This window comes from Orycteropus afer, unplaced genomic scaffold (genome assembly GCF_000298275.1).
Source record: "Orycteropus afer afer isolate SDZICR_OR568_19922 unplaced genomic scaffold, OryAfe1.0 scaffold00145, whole genome shotgun sequence".
Lineage (NCBI taxonomy): Eukaryota > Metazoa > Chordata > Mammalia > Tubulidentata > Orycteropodidae > Orycteropus > Orycteropus afer.
In genome coordinates, this window is record NW_006921732.1 from 7,054,268 (window position 1) to 7,071,646 (window position 17,379).

Sequence of the window (17,379 nt, forward strand, 5' to 3'; positions counted from 1 at the left end):
TTAAATCTCTGAATGAGCAAGGTTCATTTTTGTAGGTAGAGGCCCTGCTTCTTCATGATCTTCAGTTTTAGATCTAACAACCACAAGAGAGGCAGCTGGATATTTGTTTAGTTTTTGTTCATTCATAAATTCCAAGTCACCATAGATACTCAGCTTCTGCAAAAGAAAAATCAATGCACATTAGCAATTTGGATAATCAGGAACCTTTCTGTATGTAAGTCTTCCAATAACAATTTAATCCAGGGATATTTGGTAAAAAAATTCTATAATCATCATGAAGAATGAAGAAGGTTTTTATTATTGTTATGGACATGTGATTCAGCTTCCAGGGCACAGCCAAAGAAAGGTTTCCCATATATCCCAATTTAAAATATTGTTGTTGTTATGTGCCGTCGAGTAGGCCCCAACTCAGCGACCCCTCCTTGGGTTTCCGAGGCAGTATCACTACGGAAGTAGATTGCCCAACCTTCCTTCTGAGGAGTGGCTGGTGGGTTTGAACCGCCAGCCTTCTGGTTAGCAGTCAAGTGCCTTAGGCACTGCTACCAGAGCTCCTCCAACTTAAAACACTTAGGAGTATTTTACAAACTAGGTATCAAGAAAAATAGAAGCCCTGCTGGCACAGTGGTTAAGTCCTTGGTTACTACCTGAAAGGTTGGCAGTTAGCATCCACCAGCAGGAGAAAGATGAGGCAGTCTGCTTCCATAAAGATTCATAGCTTTGGAAATCCTATGGGGCAGTTCTACTCTGTCTTACAGGGTCAGTATGAGTTGCAATTCACTCGATGGTAGTGGGTTTTTGTAATCAAGAAAAACTAGTCAAGTATAAATGGAGTTAGTATGGTCATACCAAGAGCACTGATTCTAGATGTTGACACCTCATATCATCTATCCTTTAAAAAGAGTTCTCCTTCTGAGTGGTGAAATGACTTGAGGCAACTTTCTTACTACCAAATGTTTTAACTTAATTCATTGGGGAATGAAATGTGCTATTTTAAAAGGCTGTTTCCTATATACAAAAGAATATATAGGAAACGTTATTAACACAGGAGAAAGGTCTTCATATAAAAACTTCTCAGATTGTTACTATCATTTCTAAGAAGATACTAAAAGAAAAGAATGAAAAGCATAAAACACAATCATTGCAAATGTCATGAAATTCAATGGAATATAATGGTAATGGCTAACATATTTTCAGAGTAGGTCCATCTCTTAAAGGTAAAAAAAGCAAAGTGAAGCATCTTTACTAAGAAATGAGGATTTTTTTTTTTTTAAGATTTTTTATTGTGATTTGGGTGAAAGTTTAGAGAGCAAATTCCTATTCCATTCAATAGTTCATATACATTTTGTTTCATGTCATTAATTGCAATCCCCATAATGTAACAGAACTCTTCTCACTTCCTCCCTGTGGTTAACTTTTCCAGTGTCCTTCTTTCTATGCATTCCTGCCCTCTGAGCTATCTTCCTAGGCAAATACTGCCCTTCTGATCTCCCATGGTTGATTGTTCTGAGGAGTGCACCTCCCTGGTGCAACTGTTCACCTTGTAGCCCTGTCTATTGCTCACCTGGAGGTTAAACCATAGGAGTAAGCTCAATTCCAGGCCCAAAGGGTCACTAGGGGCCATAGTCTCAGGAGTTTCACCAGTCTCTATCAGACCAATAAACCTGGTTGTTTTTTTTTATGGTTTTGAGTTTTGTTTCACATTTTTCTCCCACTCCATCCAGGAGCTCCAATTTTGATCCCTTTCCACATGGTTAGCAGTGGTAGCTAGGCACCATCTAGTTCTTCTTGTCTCAAAGTCACGTAGGCTGAGGTTTCCATGGTCCACTAGTCCCCTGAACTAATTATTTCCATGAGTCTAATTTTCTGCACTCTTCTTTGGTTCAGATGAGGAGAGACCAATAGTTGCATTTTAGATGGCCGCTCACAAGCTTTTAAGATCCCAGTCACTATTCACCAAAGTAGGATGTAGAATAATGTTTTTGTGTAGTATGTTATGCCAATTGAGCTTGATGTTCCCTATGAACATGGTCCCAAGCCAGCATGCCCAGTGACTCACTCTCTCAAAATGTTTGATTGTGGCTAAGAAGTTATCATAACTTTCCCCATTAGCGCTATTATATATAGAGAGACAAAAAGTAGATTAGTGGTTATCTAAGGCTGGGGGCGGTGATAGTATAGTGATGGTATCTGGGAGGAATGAGGAATAACTACAAACGGGTAATGTATTTTCTTTTTGGAGTGATGAAAACGTTCTAAAAGTGATTGTGATGATGGTTGCACACCTCTGCCAATAACTCAAAATCATTTGCATGTGTATTATAACTCAATAAAGCTGTCACTGAATAAGGAAGGCCAAAGAAAAACTGAATAAAGAAAACTGAAGAATTGATACGTTTGAACTATGGTGTTGATAAAGAATATTGAATATATCATAGACTGCCAGAAAAAACAAACAAATCTGTCCTGGAAGAAGCACAAACGGAATGTTCCTTAGAAGCGAGGATGGTGAGACTTCACGTCATGTACTTTGGTCATTTTATCAGGAAGGACCAGTCCCTAGAGAAGGATTATCATGCTTGGTAGAGGAAAGGGTCAGTGAAAGGCAGGAAGACCCTCAACAAGATGGACTGGCACAGTGGCTGCAGTGATGGGCTTAAGCACAGCAACAACTGTGAGGAAGGTAAAGGACTGGGCAATGTTTTGTTCTGTTGTACACAGGGTCACTATGAGTTAGAACTGACTCAACAGCATCTAACAACAATAACAAAGCTGTCATATACATAAAAAAAAGAATTTATCAAGCAACATGGAGATTAGAATTGTCTGTTTTTTGTAACATTTCTCCTATCTTCCTCACCCTTATCATGGATGTGAAAATACTGATTCCAAATAAATAACTGAATTATGTCCAAATGAATGGTTGGCAACAGAGGATGATACCCATCAGATGAAGTCAAAGAAATGCTCTCCAAAGAAAGCAAAGGATCTGCCTGGGGAGAATTCCTAGTGAAGGAGTTATAAGGGACTGAGAGGGAAAAAGAGAACTTGAGGTACTAAAGCATCCTGCCTTCCAAATAAGACTTCTATTTTTGGCCATTGTGAGGTCTAACCCCTTCTTATTTATGCACTCAAAAGTCAGCCTATTCTCTTGTCTTTCCTTCCTACAATGTACAATAGTCCTCCCACCCAAAAGAAGAACCTGTTGGGAACACAGACCTAACAATAATAAAGGAAATGTTTATTCAGACAACCAAAAATCTCTAGACATTTGGGTATCAACAGAAAAAAAAGAAGAGCCAGAAAAAACAAAACAGCTGATATCAGAGGATACAGAAGTATTCCAGTAATTGGAAGAGAACTCTAAAAAAGTTACATAGTAGAGCCCTCAGAGAAAGTATTACTGCTTTAAAAAATAAGATGATCAGATGGCTGAAGATCAAGTCACTGATATAGAAGATACAGAAATCACTCTGAATGCAGATCAAAAATATAAAGCCAAGGAAAACAGAAAAGCTAAGATATGGAAGCTAGGTTCAAGATGTCCAATATCCATCCAATAGGAAATCCAGAAGAAGAGACTAGACAAAGGAAAGAGGATTAATTTCTTTTCCCCTAAGCTGAGACATTAAGAGTAAAAGAACCCATGAAACATAAGAGTAGGATTAATGAATGGGAAAGGGCTCCCTTATACATCCTAGTGAAACCTAAAAATTCCATGGATAAAGAAATGATCCTAACAGGTTCTTATAATGAAAAAAGCAGGTTACCTGCAAAGGAATGAGAATCAAATTGACATTAGATTTCTTAAGAACAGCATGATATGCTAAAAGATAATAGAGCAATGTTTTCAAATGTCTGAGAGGAAAAATATTTAAAACCTGTAATTCTAATAAGCAGTTACAAAGTCTCTAATGTATGTGACTCTGTTAACTGAACAGCATCCTACACCTGTTATGACATGGGCAGCAATTTTGGGCAGTCACTTGATAGGGTCATTTTAAACTTCAGTATAAGAATTAATTACACCGCTTCTCTGAACACATTTGGGATATGTTCAGCTGTACTACTGTCTCAAGGCAACAACTATTCTGCAACAAGGAGGTGCCCTAGTACTCTGTGCTTTCCCAGTAAGAGAATCTCCTCAAGACAAATTCAGTGGTTGATGGATTGGACACGGATCTAACACAGCATGGCCTCCTAAAGCATGTGACAGTTTGCTCTGGGGTGCTGTGAAAAAAGGGCTTTAAAACTCGACCTATCAACATTTATAGACCTTGGAACAGTAACCAGGAATTATCTAAATGATTTCAACCATCAACATGGAAGAAGCCATCTAGAAGAACAGGGAGAAAAAGTAAAATTTGTGCAGAGAACTGGATGAGAGCATATGATTAATCTCTAAGTATGTATATTGATTTTGTGGCTACCTTGTATACTCAAAATAGCAATCAAATACAAGAGTACAATAAAGCTATTTTCAAAAAGTGTTAACTTGGGACATTTACCATCTGTGGTACTTAAAATTGTGTGTCAACTTGGCTGGGCCATGCTTTTTTTTGAGTAGCTTGGCAGCTGGGATGTAGTTATTTCCCATGATGAGACTGGATGTGGTTCAATCACCTTTCCATGGTGGAATCTGCTGTGAGCAGTTAATCAGCTGAACAGGAGTTGCCTTAGGACTGTGGCCTGCTTCCAGTGTATATAGAGAAGCTTTGGGAAAAGTCTCTGCCTTTTCACTCATTTTGGATCCTGAATTTGGTCATCATCTTCAGTTCTTGGACTTGAACCAGTGGCCTGCCAATCTTGGGATTGTTGCCTTTGTGGCCTGTGAGCCAACAATCTGCTATTCTACCTGCTGATCTTGCATTTGTCAACCTCAGCAGCCAGGAGCCTGCTATATTTCCTGCCAATCTTGAGTTCGTCAGCCCCCGCAGCTGTGTGGGTCAAGAGGCGCTTCCAGCTTGATGTTTGATCCATGGACTCAGGACTTGCAAGCCTCTACAACTATGTGACATCAATCTCTCTTTCTCTATATATATGAGCTTCACTTGTTTTGCTTCTCCAGAGAACCAGCCTAAGATACCACTCAAGTGGTAAACATAATTTTTACGAACAAAAATTAAAAAGGCATTTCAGCAAAAGTAAAAAGGCTTTCAAGAAAGAAAACAACATAGAATACAAGACACACTAGCAGTTGAGATGACTCGGAAAATGGGAAGAAAGCTAGAACAAAACAAAAAGAGGGTCCGTTATGCTGGTATTTGGAAGATTCTCCCAGGGAAACTTTAATTCAGGTTTATATTTGCTTTTACATGACTCTAGTAATCAATCACAATATTTGGTTCTACTGTGAATATTTATATAACCATTGTAAATGCTGTCCAATGGACTTCAAATTCAGAATTAACCTACAGACAAAGAATATAAGTATAAATACAGAAGACTATAACTTTATATTATCATCAAGGGACATAATAATTAATGAAAACTGAGAGATAGGATATGGAAAGGGAGAAAGGAGAGGTAAGAATGAACCAAAAGAAATTTATAAAACAACCATTAAAAGTATACAAAATAATAATATCATTACCGAAATCAGAGGGAGGTAAAGTAGGAGATAGTTTAAGGGAACTAAAGTTCTTATTCTTCATAGTAGGAAGCCATCAGAAAATGTTTAAAGTTGATAAATAAAAACAGAAGATAAAATTTTTAACATGGCAATTACCTAGAGAATTTTAAAAAGCTATTTTTTAATCTGAGGAGTGAGGAAGAAAGAGGCTTAATTTTTTACCACATGTACACATGTATGCATTACTTCTTTTTTTTTTTTTTTTTGGCATTACTTTTAAAAGTTGGGAGCTCTGGTAGCGTAGTGCCTAAGGTATCTGACTGCTAATCAGAAGCCTGGTGGTTCACACCCACCAGCCAGTCCTCAGAAGGAAGACTGGGCAATCTACTTCCATAGTGATACCACCTCGGAAACCCAAGGAGGGGTTGCTATGTGTCGAATCAATGGCAGTGAGGTAAAGGGGGGACTCTTTTTCTGAGATCTGTTAGACTGGGTTCTCTAGAGAAACAAAACCAGTAAAGCTTGTATATATGGAGAAAGAGAAATTTATCTTAAGAAAATGGCTCACACACTTATAGAAGCTGGCAAGTCCAAAGTTCTTGGATCAAACATCAAGCTGGAGGGTTTTCCTGACTCACACAGCTGCAGAGGCTGACAACTGGCTGTTGACTCCAATGAATGATGAATCTAAGATCTCTAGGACGAATGGTGGACTGTTCACTCACGGGCAGTTGTAGGCAGCACAACAGAATCCTGATCCACAGAAGTGTCTCTTTTCCCAGGATGTCCATAAATATACTGGAAGCAGGCCACACCCCTAGGGAAACTCCCTTTCAACGGAGTGGCTGCTCAAAACATATACATCTGAACCCATGATGAGAATAACTCACATCACAACTGCTTAAACCACACGGAGTTGGGGTCCAGCCAAGTTGACACACAGACCCAACTATCACATGAGATCTAAAACTGCTAAAGGGCAAAGTCCTTGCTCTTATTCTTCACTGTGTATCAAATTCCTTAAACTGGGACTGGCACATAAATGTACATGATTTGCTAATGTAAATGGTATTAGGAGTCTTCTTAATTGACCATATGAAATCAGATGATCATGGTCTCAACAAATATCTTAGAATGCTGCTCTTTAAGAAAAGGCAAGAAAAAAGGGAGTGCACATAATGAGATAACATCAAGGTAGCAACTACCATCAGCAGCTATTGCTATAGCTTGTTACTGAGGCTACCTGATGTCTAAAAAGGAATATCTAATACTGCTGAACCCTTTTCTGTTTTGTCAAGCTTGGCCTACATGACAAGGACCACCATGAATGCCAATTCTTTATCTCAGATAGTTCAAAAGAGAAAGTTTCATCCCATTTTTAAGAATGACAAGCACATAGGCAAAAGAAACAATGAAAAAAAAAGAGGGTCAAATTTTCCTAAACCAAGTCACTCAAACTGACAATGCTTTAAATGTCAACTAAGAAAATGAAATTCTTTGCTCTTTCTAGCCATTATAATTAAATGATGTATGATGAGTATCTACTATGTACAAAGCACATCATAAATTATTTTAGAGATTTCCTAAATAAGAAATAAAGCTGCTCACAATTTCTAAGACCACATTCCTGACCTTTCTCACCATTTTAAGCTTTCTTTGCAGTGACTAAAAAGGAAGCTTTCAAATTTTATGCTTGAGCTTCAAGGGTACCAGGTTCATAATGCAGAGAGATACAGTCTCTCAGCATGTTTATGATTGCCTATAACCACAGAAGATCATATATGTAATTAACATTGCTCAAAAACAACCAAAAAACCCAAAAAACAGAAAAACCCAAACTAACTGCTGTTGAGTAAATTCTGACTCATGGTGACCCCATGTGTATAGAGCATTTTTCAAGGCTGTGACCTTACAGAAGCAGATTACCTCTGGGTGGGTTCAAACCACCCACTTTTTCATCAGCAGTCGAGTACTTAATTGTTTACACCATCCAGGGACTCAAATATGAGCTATACTTAGAGAACTTAATATAGGATCTCATACTACTATGAAGAGGAATCAGAAATAACTTATGCTCCAATAAGAAAACCAATGAGAAGTCTTTATGAAAATAATATTTTAAAATAGGTGGCTTTTGGCCAAGAAATTCTGAATTCGTTTTCTAACGTTAAACCTTCAATTATTTTTGCAGAAAACAAAGGAGAAAATAACAAAGAAAGGTGGAGTAATTATGCTGTAATATTTTAAAACATGAAACAAAAAAATAATATGTATTAAAAATTGTTTAAACTGAAAAGAAATACACTAAGATGTCAATACAGTAATAGTTCCGGATGATGGGATAAGAAATGATTTTTTTCCTTGCTTCTTTACATGTACTTTACAAATCTTGACACTAAGTATGTAGTATTTTCACAATAAAATAAATAAATAAATGATTATCTAGGCAAAATGTGGCTCCACATATGAAGTAAAGTCTAAATGTTGTTCAGACTGTTTTCCAACATTCTTCTAAAAAATGTATCTCCTTAGAAAACTATACACAGGCTCTCAGAGGGAGTAGCCATAATTTTGTTAAGGATAAGAAGAAAAGAGGTCTAGAGAAGGGCAAGAAAGTACGGTGGATCTCTGGAGGGAATCTAACAGCAACCAACAGGGCTTCAATGCTTTATGATCACAGGGACATGGACAGCATATATGGGAAGAATGAGGTGTTCCTCAAAGACCCTGGAAATAAATGGAGAAAGTTTTTCAAGGAATTAAAACTATTCAATCAAAACAAAATATATTGCAGCAGAGACATCACCTGAAAGGGAGTGAAAGTAAATCATCTGAAAGGGAGGAGAAGATTTCCAGGTCGGTAAGATTTAAACATATCCACAATAGGAGGCACTGGTATGTCTAAATAACACCAGGAAAGGAGGTCATGTTCATTAAGTCAAGCAAGCAGAACAGAGAAGACAACCAAGAAATATTTATCTAAGAACTGTTCAGACAAGCGGAAATTTGAACATCCTAGTTCAAAAAACATCTATGACTCATCTGTCAGTTTGTTGTACTATGGTGGCTTGCACGTTGCTGTGAGGCTAGAGGCTATGGCACCAGTATTTCGAACTACCAGCAGGGTCACCCATGGTGGACAGGTTTCAGCAGAGCTTCTAGACTAAGACAGACTGGGAAGAAGGACATGGCCTTCCACTTCTGAAAGAACTGGCCACTAAAAAACTTATGAATAGCAGTGAAACACTGATGTATTATTGAAAAACGTTATAAAGAGCTGTGAAACACTGATACAATGCTGGCAGATGAGCACTTCAGGTTGGAAGCACTCAAAATACAACTGGAGAGAGCTGCCTCCTCAAAGTAGAGCTGACACGGATGAAGTAAAGCTTTCAGGACCTTCATTTGCTGATGGGGCATGACTCAAAATGGGAAGACATAGCTGCAAACAGTCATTAATAATTGGAACGTGGAATGTACAAAGTATGAATCAAGAAAAACTAGAAGTTGTCAAAAATGAAGTGGAACACATAACGATTAATATCCTAGGCATCAGTGAGCTGAAATGGACTGATACTGGCCATTTTGAATCAGACAATCATATGTCCTACTATGCTGGGAATGAGAAATTGAAGAGGGATGGCGTCACATTTATCATCAAAAAGAACATTTCAAGATCTATCCTGAAGTACAGCGATGTGAGTGATAGGATAATATCCATATGCCTAGGAGGAAGACCAGTTAATACTACTATTATTCAAATTACGCACCAACCACCAAAGCAAAAGATGAAGAAATTGAAGATTTTTATTAACCTCTGCAGTTTGAAATTGACCAAATATGCAATCAAGATGTATTGATTATACTGATGACTGGAATGGGAAAGTTGGAAACAAAGAAGGATCAGCAGTTGGAAAATATGGCCTTGGTGATAGAAATTATGCTGGAGATCACATGACAGAATTTTGCAAGACCAATGGCTTATTCATTGCAAATACCTTTCTTCCACAACACAAAAGATAATTATAAACATGGACCTCATCAGATGGAATATACAAAAATCAGATCAACTACATCTATGGAAAGAGGAGATGGAAAAGCTCAATAACATCCATCAAAACAAGGCCAGGTGCTAACTGTGGAACAGACCATCAATTGCACATGAGCAAGTTCAAGTTGAAGCTGAAGAAAATTAAAACAAGTCTGTAAGAGCCAAAATATGACTCTGAGTATACCTCACCTGAATGTAGAGACCATCTGAGGAACATATTTGACACTATCAACACCAGTGAAATAAGACCAGATGAGTTTTGGGATGACATCAAGAACATCATACATAAAGAAAGCAAAAGGTCATTAGAAAGACAGGAAAGGAAGAAAAGACCAAAATGGATATCAGAAGAGACTCTGAAACTTGCTCTTAAACAGAGGAGCTAAAGTGAAAGGAACAATTGTTGAAATAAAAGAGCTGAACAGAAGATTTCAAAGGGCGGCTGGAGAAGACAAACTATTATAATGAAATGTGCAAAGACTTGTATGTAGTTAAAAAACCAAAAGGGAAGAATACACTCAGCATTTCTCAAGCTGAAAGACTGAAGAAAAAATTCAAGCCTCAAGTTGCAATACTGAAGGAGTCTATGCACAAACATTGAGTGATGCAGGAAGCATCAAAAAAAGATGGAAGGAATACACAGAGTCACCATACCAAAAATTGGTCAACATTCAATAATTTCAGGAGGTAGCATATGATCAAGAACCAATGGTATTGAAGGAAAAACTGAAGTTGCACTGAAGGAATGAACTGGAGAAAAACAAGGCTCCAGGAATTGATGGAATACCCACTGAGATGTTCCAACAAATGGATGCAGCTCTGGAGGTGCGTATTCATCTATACCAGGAAATTTGGAAGACAGCTACCTGGCCAACCAACTGGAAGAGATCTATAGTTGTGCCCATTCCAAAGAAAGATGATCTAACAGAATGCAGATATTATTGAACAATATCATTAATATCCTGTTCTAGTTACCCAGTGCTGCTCTGACAAGAATATACCACAAATGGGATGGCCTTAACAAACAGGAGTTTATTCTTACAATTTGGAGGCTTTAAGTCCAAGTTCAAAGTGCCAAGCTCTAGGGGCTGGGTAAAAGCCCCTCAACCTGGGGTCTAGCTCTGCCTCCTGCTCCCAGCCCACCGGAGCTAGAGGCATTTCTTCACTCAGATGGCTTCTGGCTGCTGAGACTGAGAAGCCCCAAGGTTGACAAGTAAAAAGGCACAGTCCTGATGTTACCAAACCACACGGCAGCCCATTAACTTAAATCCATTGTAAGTCCTAAGGTTGGCAGAGCATAGCAGGCTGCTGAGCAACGACATGGCTACATGCAGGGTCCAAGCATGCCACAGGCTAGAGACCATTTGCAAAGTTTCTCCTTATATACAGGAAGCAGACCACATACCCAAAGGCAGCTACTCAGCTGCTCCCAGTAGATTCCACCATGGAGTTGACTGCCAGTCTCATCATGGGGAATACTACATCCAGCTGCCCAGCCACTCAACCAGGCCTAGACAAGTTGACATACAAACATAACCATCACAACTCCACCCCCTGTCAACTTGACACATACACAGATCTTCAATGGGTGGTATCTGTACAGGGCTCCTCCACTGGGTGACTCCAGTCCCCTAGTTCCTGAATAGTGACCTCACCCCCTTGATGTAGAAACAGGCCGTTCCTCTCCCTCTTGGGCATGGCAGCCCTGCCCCCTCCCTCTTGGGCAGCGGCTATGGCTCCATCCGACTGGCTCACATGAACGAGCAGCCCCACATTCCAGAAACAAGTTGGTGAAGGCCTGCCTCTTTGAAACCTAGGGGGCTGTGGTTGTTCCACTCCCAAAAGCCATGGTCCTACCCTTAAGGCTGACGCAGCTCTGCTTCTGTTTCCTTGGTCTCTCCACTTCTGCTGATTAGTGTCTGAGGGCAACCACTCCACTGAAAAATCGTGCCCAAAAAGCACTCAGCTTTTTTTTGCTCCATGGGCCGGCCAACCTGCTACTCCATTTCATGCTGATCTTTTCTACCAATTAGTGCCCAAAGGCAACTCACTCCGCCAGGAAGCTATCTACCCAATGACACCTGGCTTTCTCCTCTGTGAGCTGGTAAGGCTGTCGCTGTCTCATGCCGGTTCCCTCGACTTTGCTCCTGCTGTCTCTCATGCCAGTCTCTGTGCTCTGCTCCTGCCGTCTCTCATGCCGGTCTCTTGCCGTCTGTCCTGCCATCTGTCATGCCGTATGCTGGGGTCTCTCTGCCAGGGTCTCAGGTCAAGGACACACTCCACTCCTGTTTCCACATTTTAGGTATCTGTCAGAGCAGCACCCCACTCTCTTGGTACCAAATTCTGTTCTGGTTACCTAGTGCTGCTCTGACAAGAATATACCACAAATGGGATGCCCTTAACAAATAGGAGTTTATTCTCTTACAATTTGGAGGCTTTAAGTCCAAGTTCAAAGTGCCAAGCTCTAGGGGCTGGGTAAAAGCCCCTCAACCTTGGGGTCCAGCTCTGCCTCCTGCTCCCGGCCCACTGGAGCTAGAGGCATTTCTTCACTCAGACAGCTGTTGGCTGCTGAGACTGAGAAGCTCCAAGGTTGACAAGTAAAAAGGCACAGTCCTGATGTTACCAAACCACACGGCAGCCCATTAACTTAAGTCCACTGTAAGTCCCAAGGTCAGCAGAGCATAGCAGGCTGCTGAGCAATGACATGGCTACATGCAGGGTCCAAGCATGCCACAGACTAGAGACCATTTGCAAAGTTTCCCCTTATATACAGGATGCAGACCACCTACTCAAAGGCAGCTACTCAGCTGCTCCCAATAGATTCCACCATGGAGTTGATTACCAGTTTCATCATGGGGAATACTACATCCAGCTGCCCAGCCACTCAACCAGGCCTAGCCAAGTTGACATACAAACATAACCATCACATATCCCATGCAAGTAAAATTTTGCTGAAGATAATTAAAGAACTGTTGCAGCAGTATATTGACAGGGAACTTCCAGAAATACAAGCTGGATTCAGAAGAGGATGTGGGGTATCATTTCTCGTGTCAGATGGATCTTGGCTGAAAGCAAGGAATACCAGAAAGATGTTTACCTGTGTTTTATTAACTATCCAAAGGCATTTGACTATGTGCATCATAACAAATTATAGCTAACAATGTGAAAAATGGGAATTCCAGAACACTTGATTGTGCTCATGTACATAGACCAAGAGGCTGTTGTTCAAGCAGAACAAGGGAATACAGAATGGTCTAAAATCAGGAAGGGCCTGAGTCAGGGTTGCATCCCGTCACTTATTCAATTTGAGCAAATAATCTGAGAAGCTGGACTGTATGAAGAGGAATGTGGCATCAGGATTGGAGAAAGACTCATTAACAAGTATGATATCCAGATGAAACAACCTTAATTGCTGAAAGTTAAGAGGGCTTGAAGCACTCTTACTGATGAAGATCAAAGACTACAGCCTTCAGTATGTATTACACCTCAACACAAAGAAAACAAAAATCCTCACAACTGGACCAATAAGCAACATCACAATAAATGGCAAAAAGACTGAAGTTGTCAAGGATTTCATTTTACCTGGATCCACAATCAACACCCATGAAAGCAGCTGTCAACTAATCAAATGATGACTTAATACATTGGGCATATCTGCTGCAAAAAAACCTCTTTAAAGCGATAAAGAGCAAAGATGTCACTTTGAAGACTAAGATGCACCTAACTCAAGCCATGGTATTTTCAATCACCTCACATGCATGTGAAAACTGGACAATGGATAAGGAAGATCAAAGAAGAATTGATACTTTTGATTTGTGGTGTTGGCGGCGAATATAAAAAATACCATGGACTGTCAGAATAATGGGTTCTGGTGGCATAGTGCCTAAGGCATTTGACTGCTAACCAGAAGGCTGGCAGTTCAAACCCACCAGACTCCTCGGAATCTACTTTCGTAGTGATACCACCTCAGAAACCCAAGGAGGGGTTGCTATGAGTCAGATCCACCTTGATGGCAGTAAGTTTTTTTTTTTTTTTTGTCAGAAGAATGAACAAATCTGTCCTGGAAGAAGTATAGCTGGAATGCTCCTTAGAAATGAGAATGGTCAGACTTTATATTGCCTACTTTGGTCATGTGGCAGAAGGGACCAGTCCCTGGAGAAGGATATCATGTTTGGTAAGGTGGTGGGTCAGATAAAAAGGGGAAGAAACCTATGGATTGACACAGTGGCTGCAACGATGGGCTCAAACATAGCAAGGATTATGATGATGGTGCAGGACAGGGCAATGTTTTGTTCTGTTGTACATGTGTTGCCATGAGTTGGTACCTAACAACTTGATAGCATCTAAAACAACAGGTCAAAAACATGAACTATGTGGTCCGATGTTAAGGTAAGGTAAATGTTAGTTGTTGTTGTTGTTGTTATGTGTCGTCAAGTTGTACCCGACTCATAGCAACCCCTCCTTGGGTTTCCGAGGCAGTATCGCTACGGAAGTAGATTGCCCAACCTTCCTTCCGAGGAGTGGCTGGTGGATTTGAACCGCCAGCCTTCTGGTTAGCAGTCAAGTGCCTTAGGCACTACAGGTAAATGTTAAGGTAAGGTAAATCTCTTACCTTAACAGTTATGTCCTAAGTGTCAAAAAGTTATGCCCTAAATGTCAAAAAGGCCATTTAGGTTAGTTCTTGAAAGAAATCATAAAATCAACTTCCCTACCTATGATTCCAGGCTAATCAAAGAAACTTAAGGGCATGGCTTTGAAGTTAGTATACCTGGGTTAGATCTTGGCGCTACCACTTACTGGTATGTGACAATAGGGCAATTATAAAAATCTCTATTGAAGTTCTGCATCTGGAAAATGAGGATAACAATAGCAGCCATCTTATAGGCTTACTCTGAGGAGTAAATAAGCGAATTCATATAAAACAGAAGAGTGCCTAATAGAAACTGCTCAACAACATTAGTCAATAAGGCCAAGGACTAAAATCTAAGAAGGTTGTGGTGAATTTATCAAGGTAAATTCCACCTGAAGCCGCCCATTCAGACTTTTCTGGCAATAGCCAGACCAATCTCCATGTATACCTTTCTTTTACAAGGGCAGCCTAGGAGTAAGCAGAAGGAATGGGGCTCTGATACAAAAAGAAAGGAAAAAGTGTGCCATATGGTCAGGGGTCAACAAAGATTTATTACTGTAGCTTTGCTGCCATGAAGGCTTAGAGTGCATGAGGTAGCTGAAAGAGAAGTAATGGGTAAAGGTAATTCGACATAAGAGGCCTAATTTTTGCTTTATCAGGAACAATAAAATGATTAAAATATGGACATCAGGAGAACACTTTATGCATTGAGGATAAGATGATGTAGCAAGAGGATGTTATCAGCACATTTCTATCATAAACATACGAGTTCTGTAGAAATTTACCCATTTGCCATCACTTCCACAATTCAAGGTTCTTCAGAATCCTATCCAGCTTTATCTATTTGGCTTAATTTACTAATGTTAAGTACTTTTAATCAGGTCAATTCCTTAAAGTGCTTTCTGTACAGTTAGCTCATTCTTGTTTGTACCCATACCATCCACTCTCTGACAATTTGTACTCTACTTTCCATTCTTCAAACTTCAGGTCAAGATCCCCATTATCTAAGAGCTGTATCTCATAATTCCAGCACATAGTCTCTGCTTTCTTTAATACTTTATGCATTTAGGATAGGACTGTTATTCAAGCATCGTGATACCTACAAACCAACTACTTATTAGATTCTATTCTATTTATTCTAATTTCTCCCCTTTCATCTTTTCTTTTTTCCTATTGCATTCTGTAGGCATAAAGGAGCTCTGGTAGCACAGTGCCTAAAGCATCTGACTGCTAACCAGAAGGTTGGTGGTTCAAATCCACCAGCCACTCCATGGAAACAAGACTGGGCAGTCTACTTCCGTAAAGACTTACTGCTTCAGAAAACCAGTGGGGTTGCTATGAGTCAGAATCGACTCAATGACAGTGGGTTTGTTTTTTTGTTTTTGTAGGCACAAGAGAATTAAAGTTTATTTCAATTAGAACTGATGTCAACAGACATATTATCCTACAATTAGTTACATAAATAACTTTCTTTCCTTGAAAGCCAAAGTTGAATCCACAAATGGAGACAAAGACAAAAATCCCTTACCTTAACAGTTATGTTTCTTGGGCCAGTTAAATTTAATTATTAAGGAAGTCACAATACCTTTCCATGTCTCTCAGGGTTAGACACTAAAGCATGGTAATTTAAAACCAGACACTCTAGACTTGTTGCTTCTAAAGCAGAAATTACACTTCAATTACACTTTAACATTTGTGACAATTAATTTAAATTTTTAAGTAGTTTTACAAGTCAGTTCTCCTACAGAAACTAATGGCAATAGGTCCTTTTCAGGGAGAGACAGACACTTTACTCAAATGAACCAACATGTTTCTATGGTAGTTAGCATCACACACAACTGAGAACAGTCATTTTTGTGTGGCAAACCTGAAATTTTCACGTGTGCTAACCCCAGTAAGATTAAAACCACCAAACTTTCTCTCATTCTATTAACAGAGAGGCCTTGTTTTTCTAGTTAAACAAATGAAGCATTTAGAATCGTAAATCATATGACTCGGTGTTCAAATGGCCCAAGGATTAGAATTAAATTTACCTCTGAGGGAACGTACTGCTCCACAGCTGTAGCAACAGTCGCACAACAAATCCACAGCAATACCATCACCGAGAGGACAAGAGTAGTAGTCAAAATCCACCCAGAATTACTGCAAAACCAACAATAAGGCATAGTAGAATGTCATAATTTTAAGAAAAGACTATTAATAACTAAATGCAATCAAGTTTATATACTTAGTTTAATAATTAAAATTTTATGTGTACTATGTTTAAAACTATTGAAAGACATACAAAGAAATACTATAATAGCAGTTATTGTATTACAGTGTTTTTCAATAAAAAAATTCAACATGTAGTACTGACTTTCTGTTAAATATATAAAATGAAACCAAATTACTATCAGAAACCAAAATCCAACCCTATTGCCACTGAGTCGATTCCGACTCATACTATCAGGGGTATCTTTAATTACTAAACATGGTAAGGCAAACACTATTATACAAATGGTATGTCCTCTTTTATAAGGTATTATGATCATATTCCCTTAAGAAGACCCTAATATTCCCCAGACTGAATGTATAAAATAGGTAAATTACAAAATGTTCATTTGTTTTATAAAAGGATTCACAAAAGGCTTCATAAGTCAGTTCCCTAGAACATTTAAAGTATTTAATTTTCTACAAGTCTATAAGGACACATCTACTATGAGGCATTTAATAACCACTGTGGAATACTGTAGTAGGGAGACAGTTATGCTTTTCTTATGATTAATTTATCTTAAGGGGTCAGTAATAAGAATCAGCAATTTGAGTTTGTTTTTTTTTAAATATAACTGACCTATTGTTTGCCAAACTATAGATTAAGATTCAAAGAACAGAAAAAAAGCTAAGCTATTTAAAAATATTTAAGAATCTAATTCTGAAAAACTGTGTAATAAGGTAGTCCCTGATTTTCCAACATTGCCTGATAAAAGATCGATATTCAATATATAGGGAGCTCTGGTAGCATAGTGGCTAAGGCACTTGACTGCTAACCAGAAGGCTGGTGGTTCAAACCCACCAGCCACTCCTCAGAAAGTTGTTGTTGTTGTGTGCCGTCGAGTCAAACCCGACTCATAGCGACCCCTCCTTGGGTTT

The 17,379-nt window shown here is 39.2% G+C and overlaps 1 protein-coding gene across 1 annotated transcript in view; it reads right to left on the reverse strand.

Annotated features, from left to right (window-relative positions):
• TMEM59 (transmembrane protein 59) overlaps positions 1-17,379 on the reverse strand; it is a 43,952-nt gene continuing 26,573 nt past the window's right edge. Inside the window, exons 7-8 of the mRNA XM_007945935.2 lie at positions 16,284-16,392; positions 1-156 (exon numbers count right to left, since the gene is read on the reverse strand). Coding sequence (XP_007944126.1) covers positions 1-156; positions 16,284-16,392 — 265 coding nt within the window. The remainder of the gene's footprint in view (positions 157-16,283; positions 16,393-17,379) is intronic.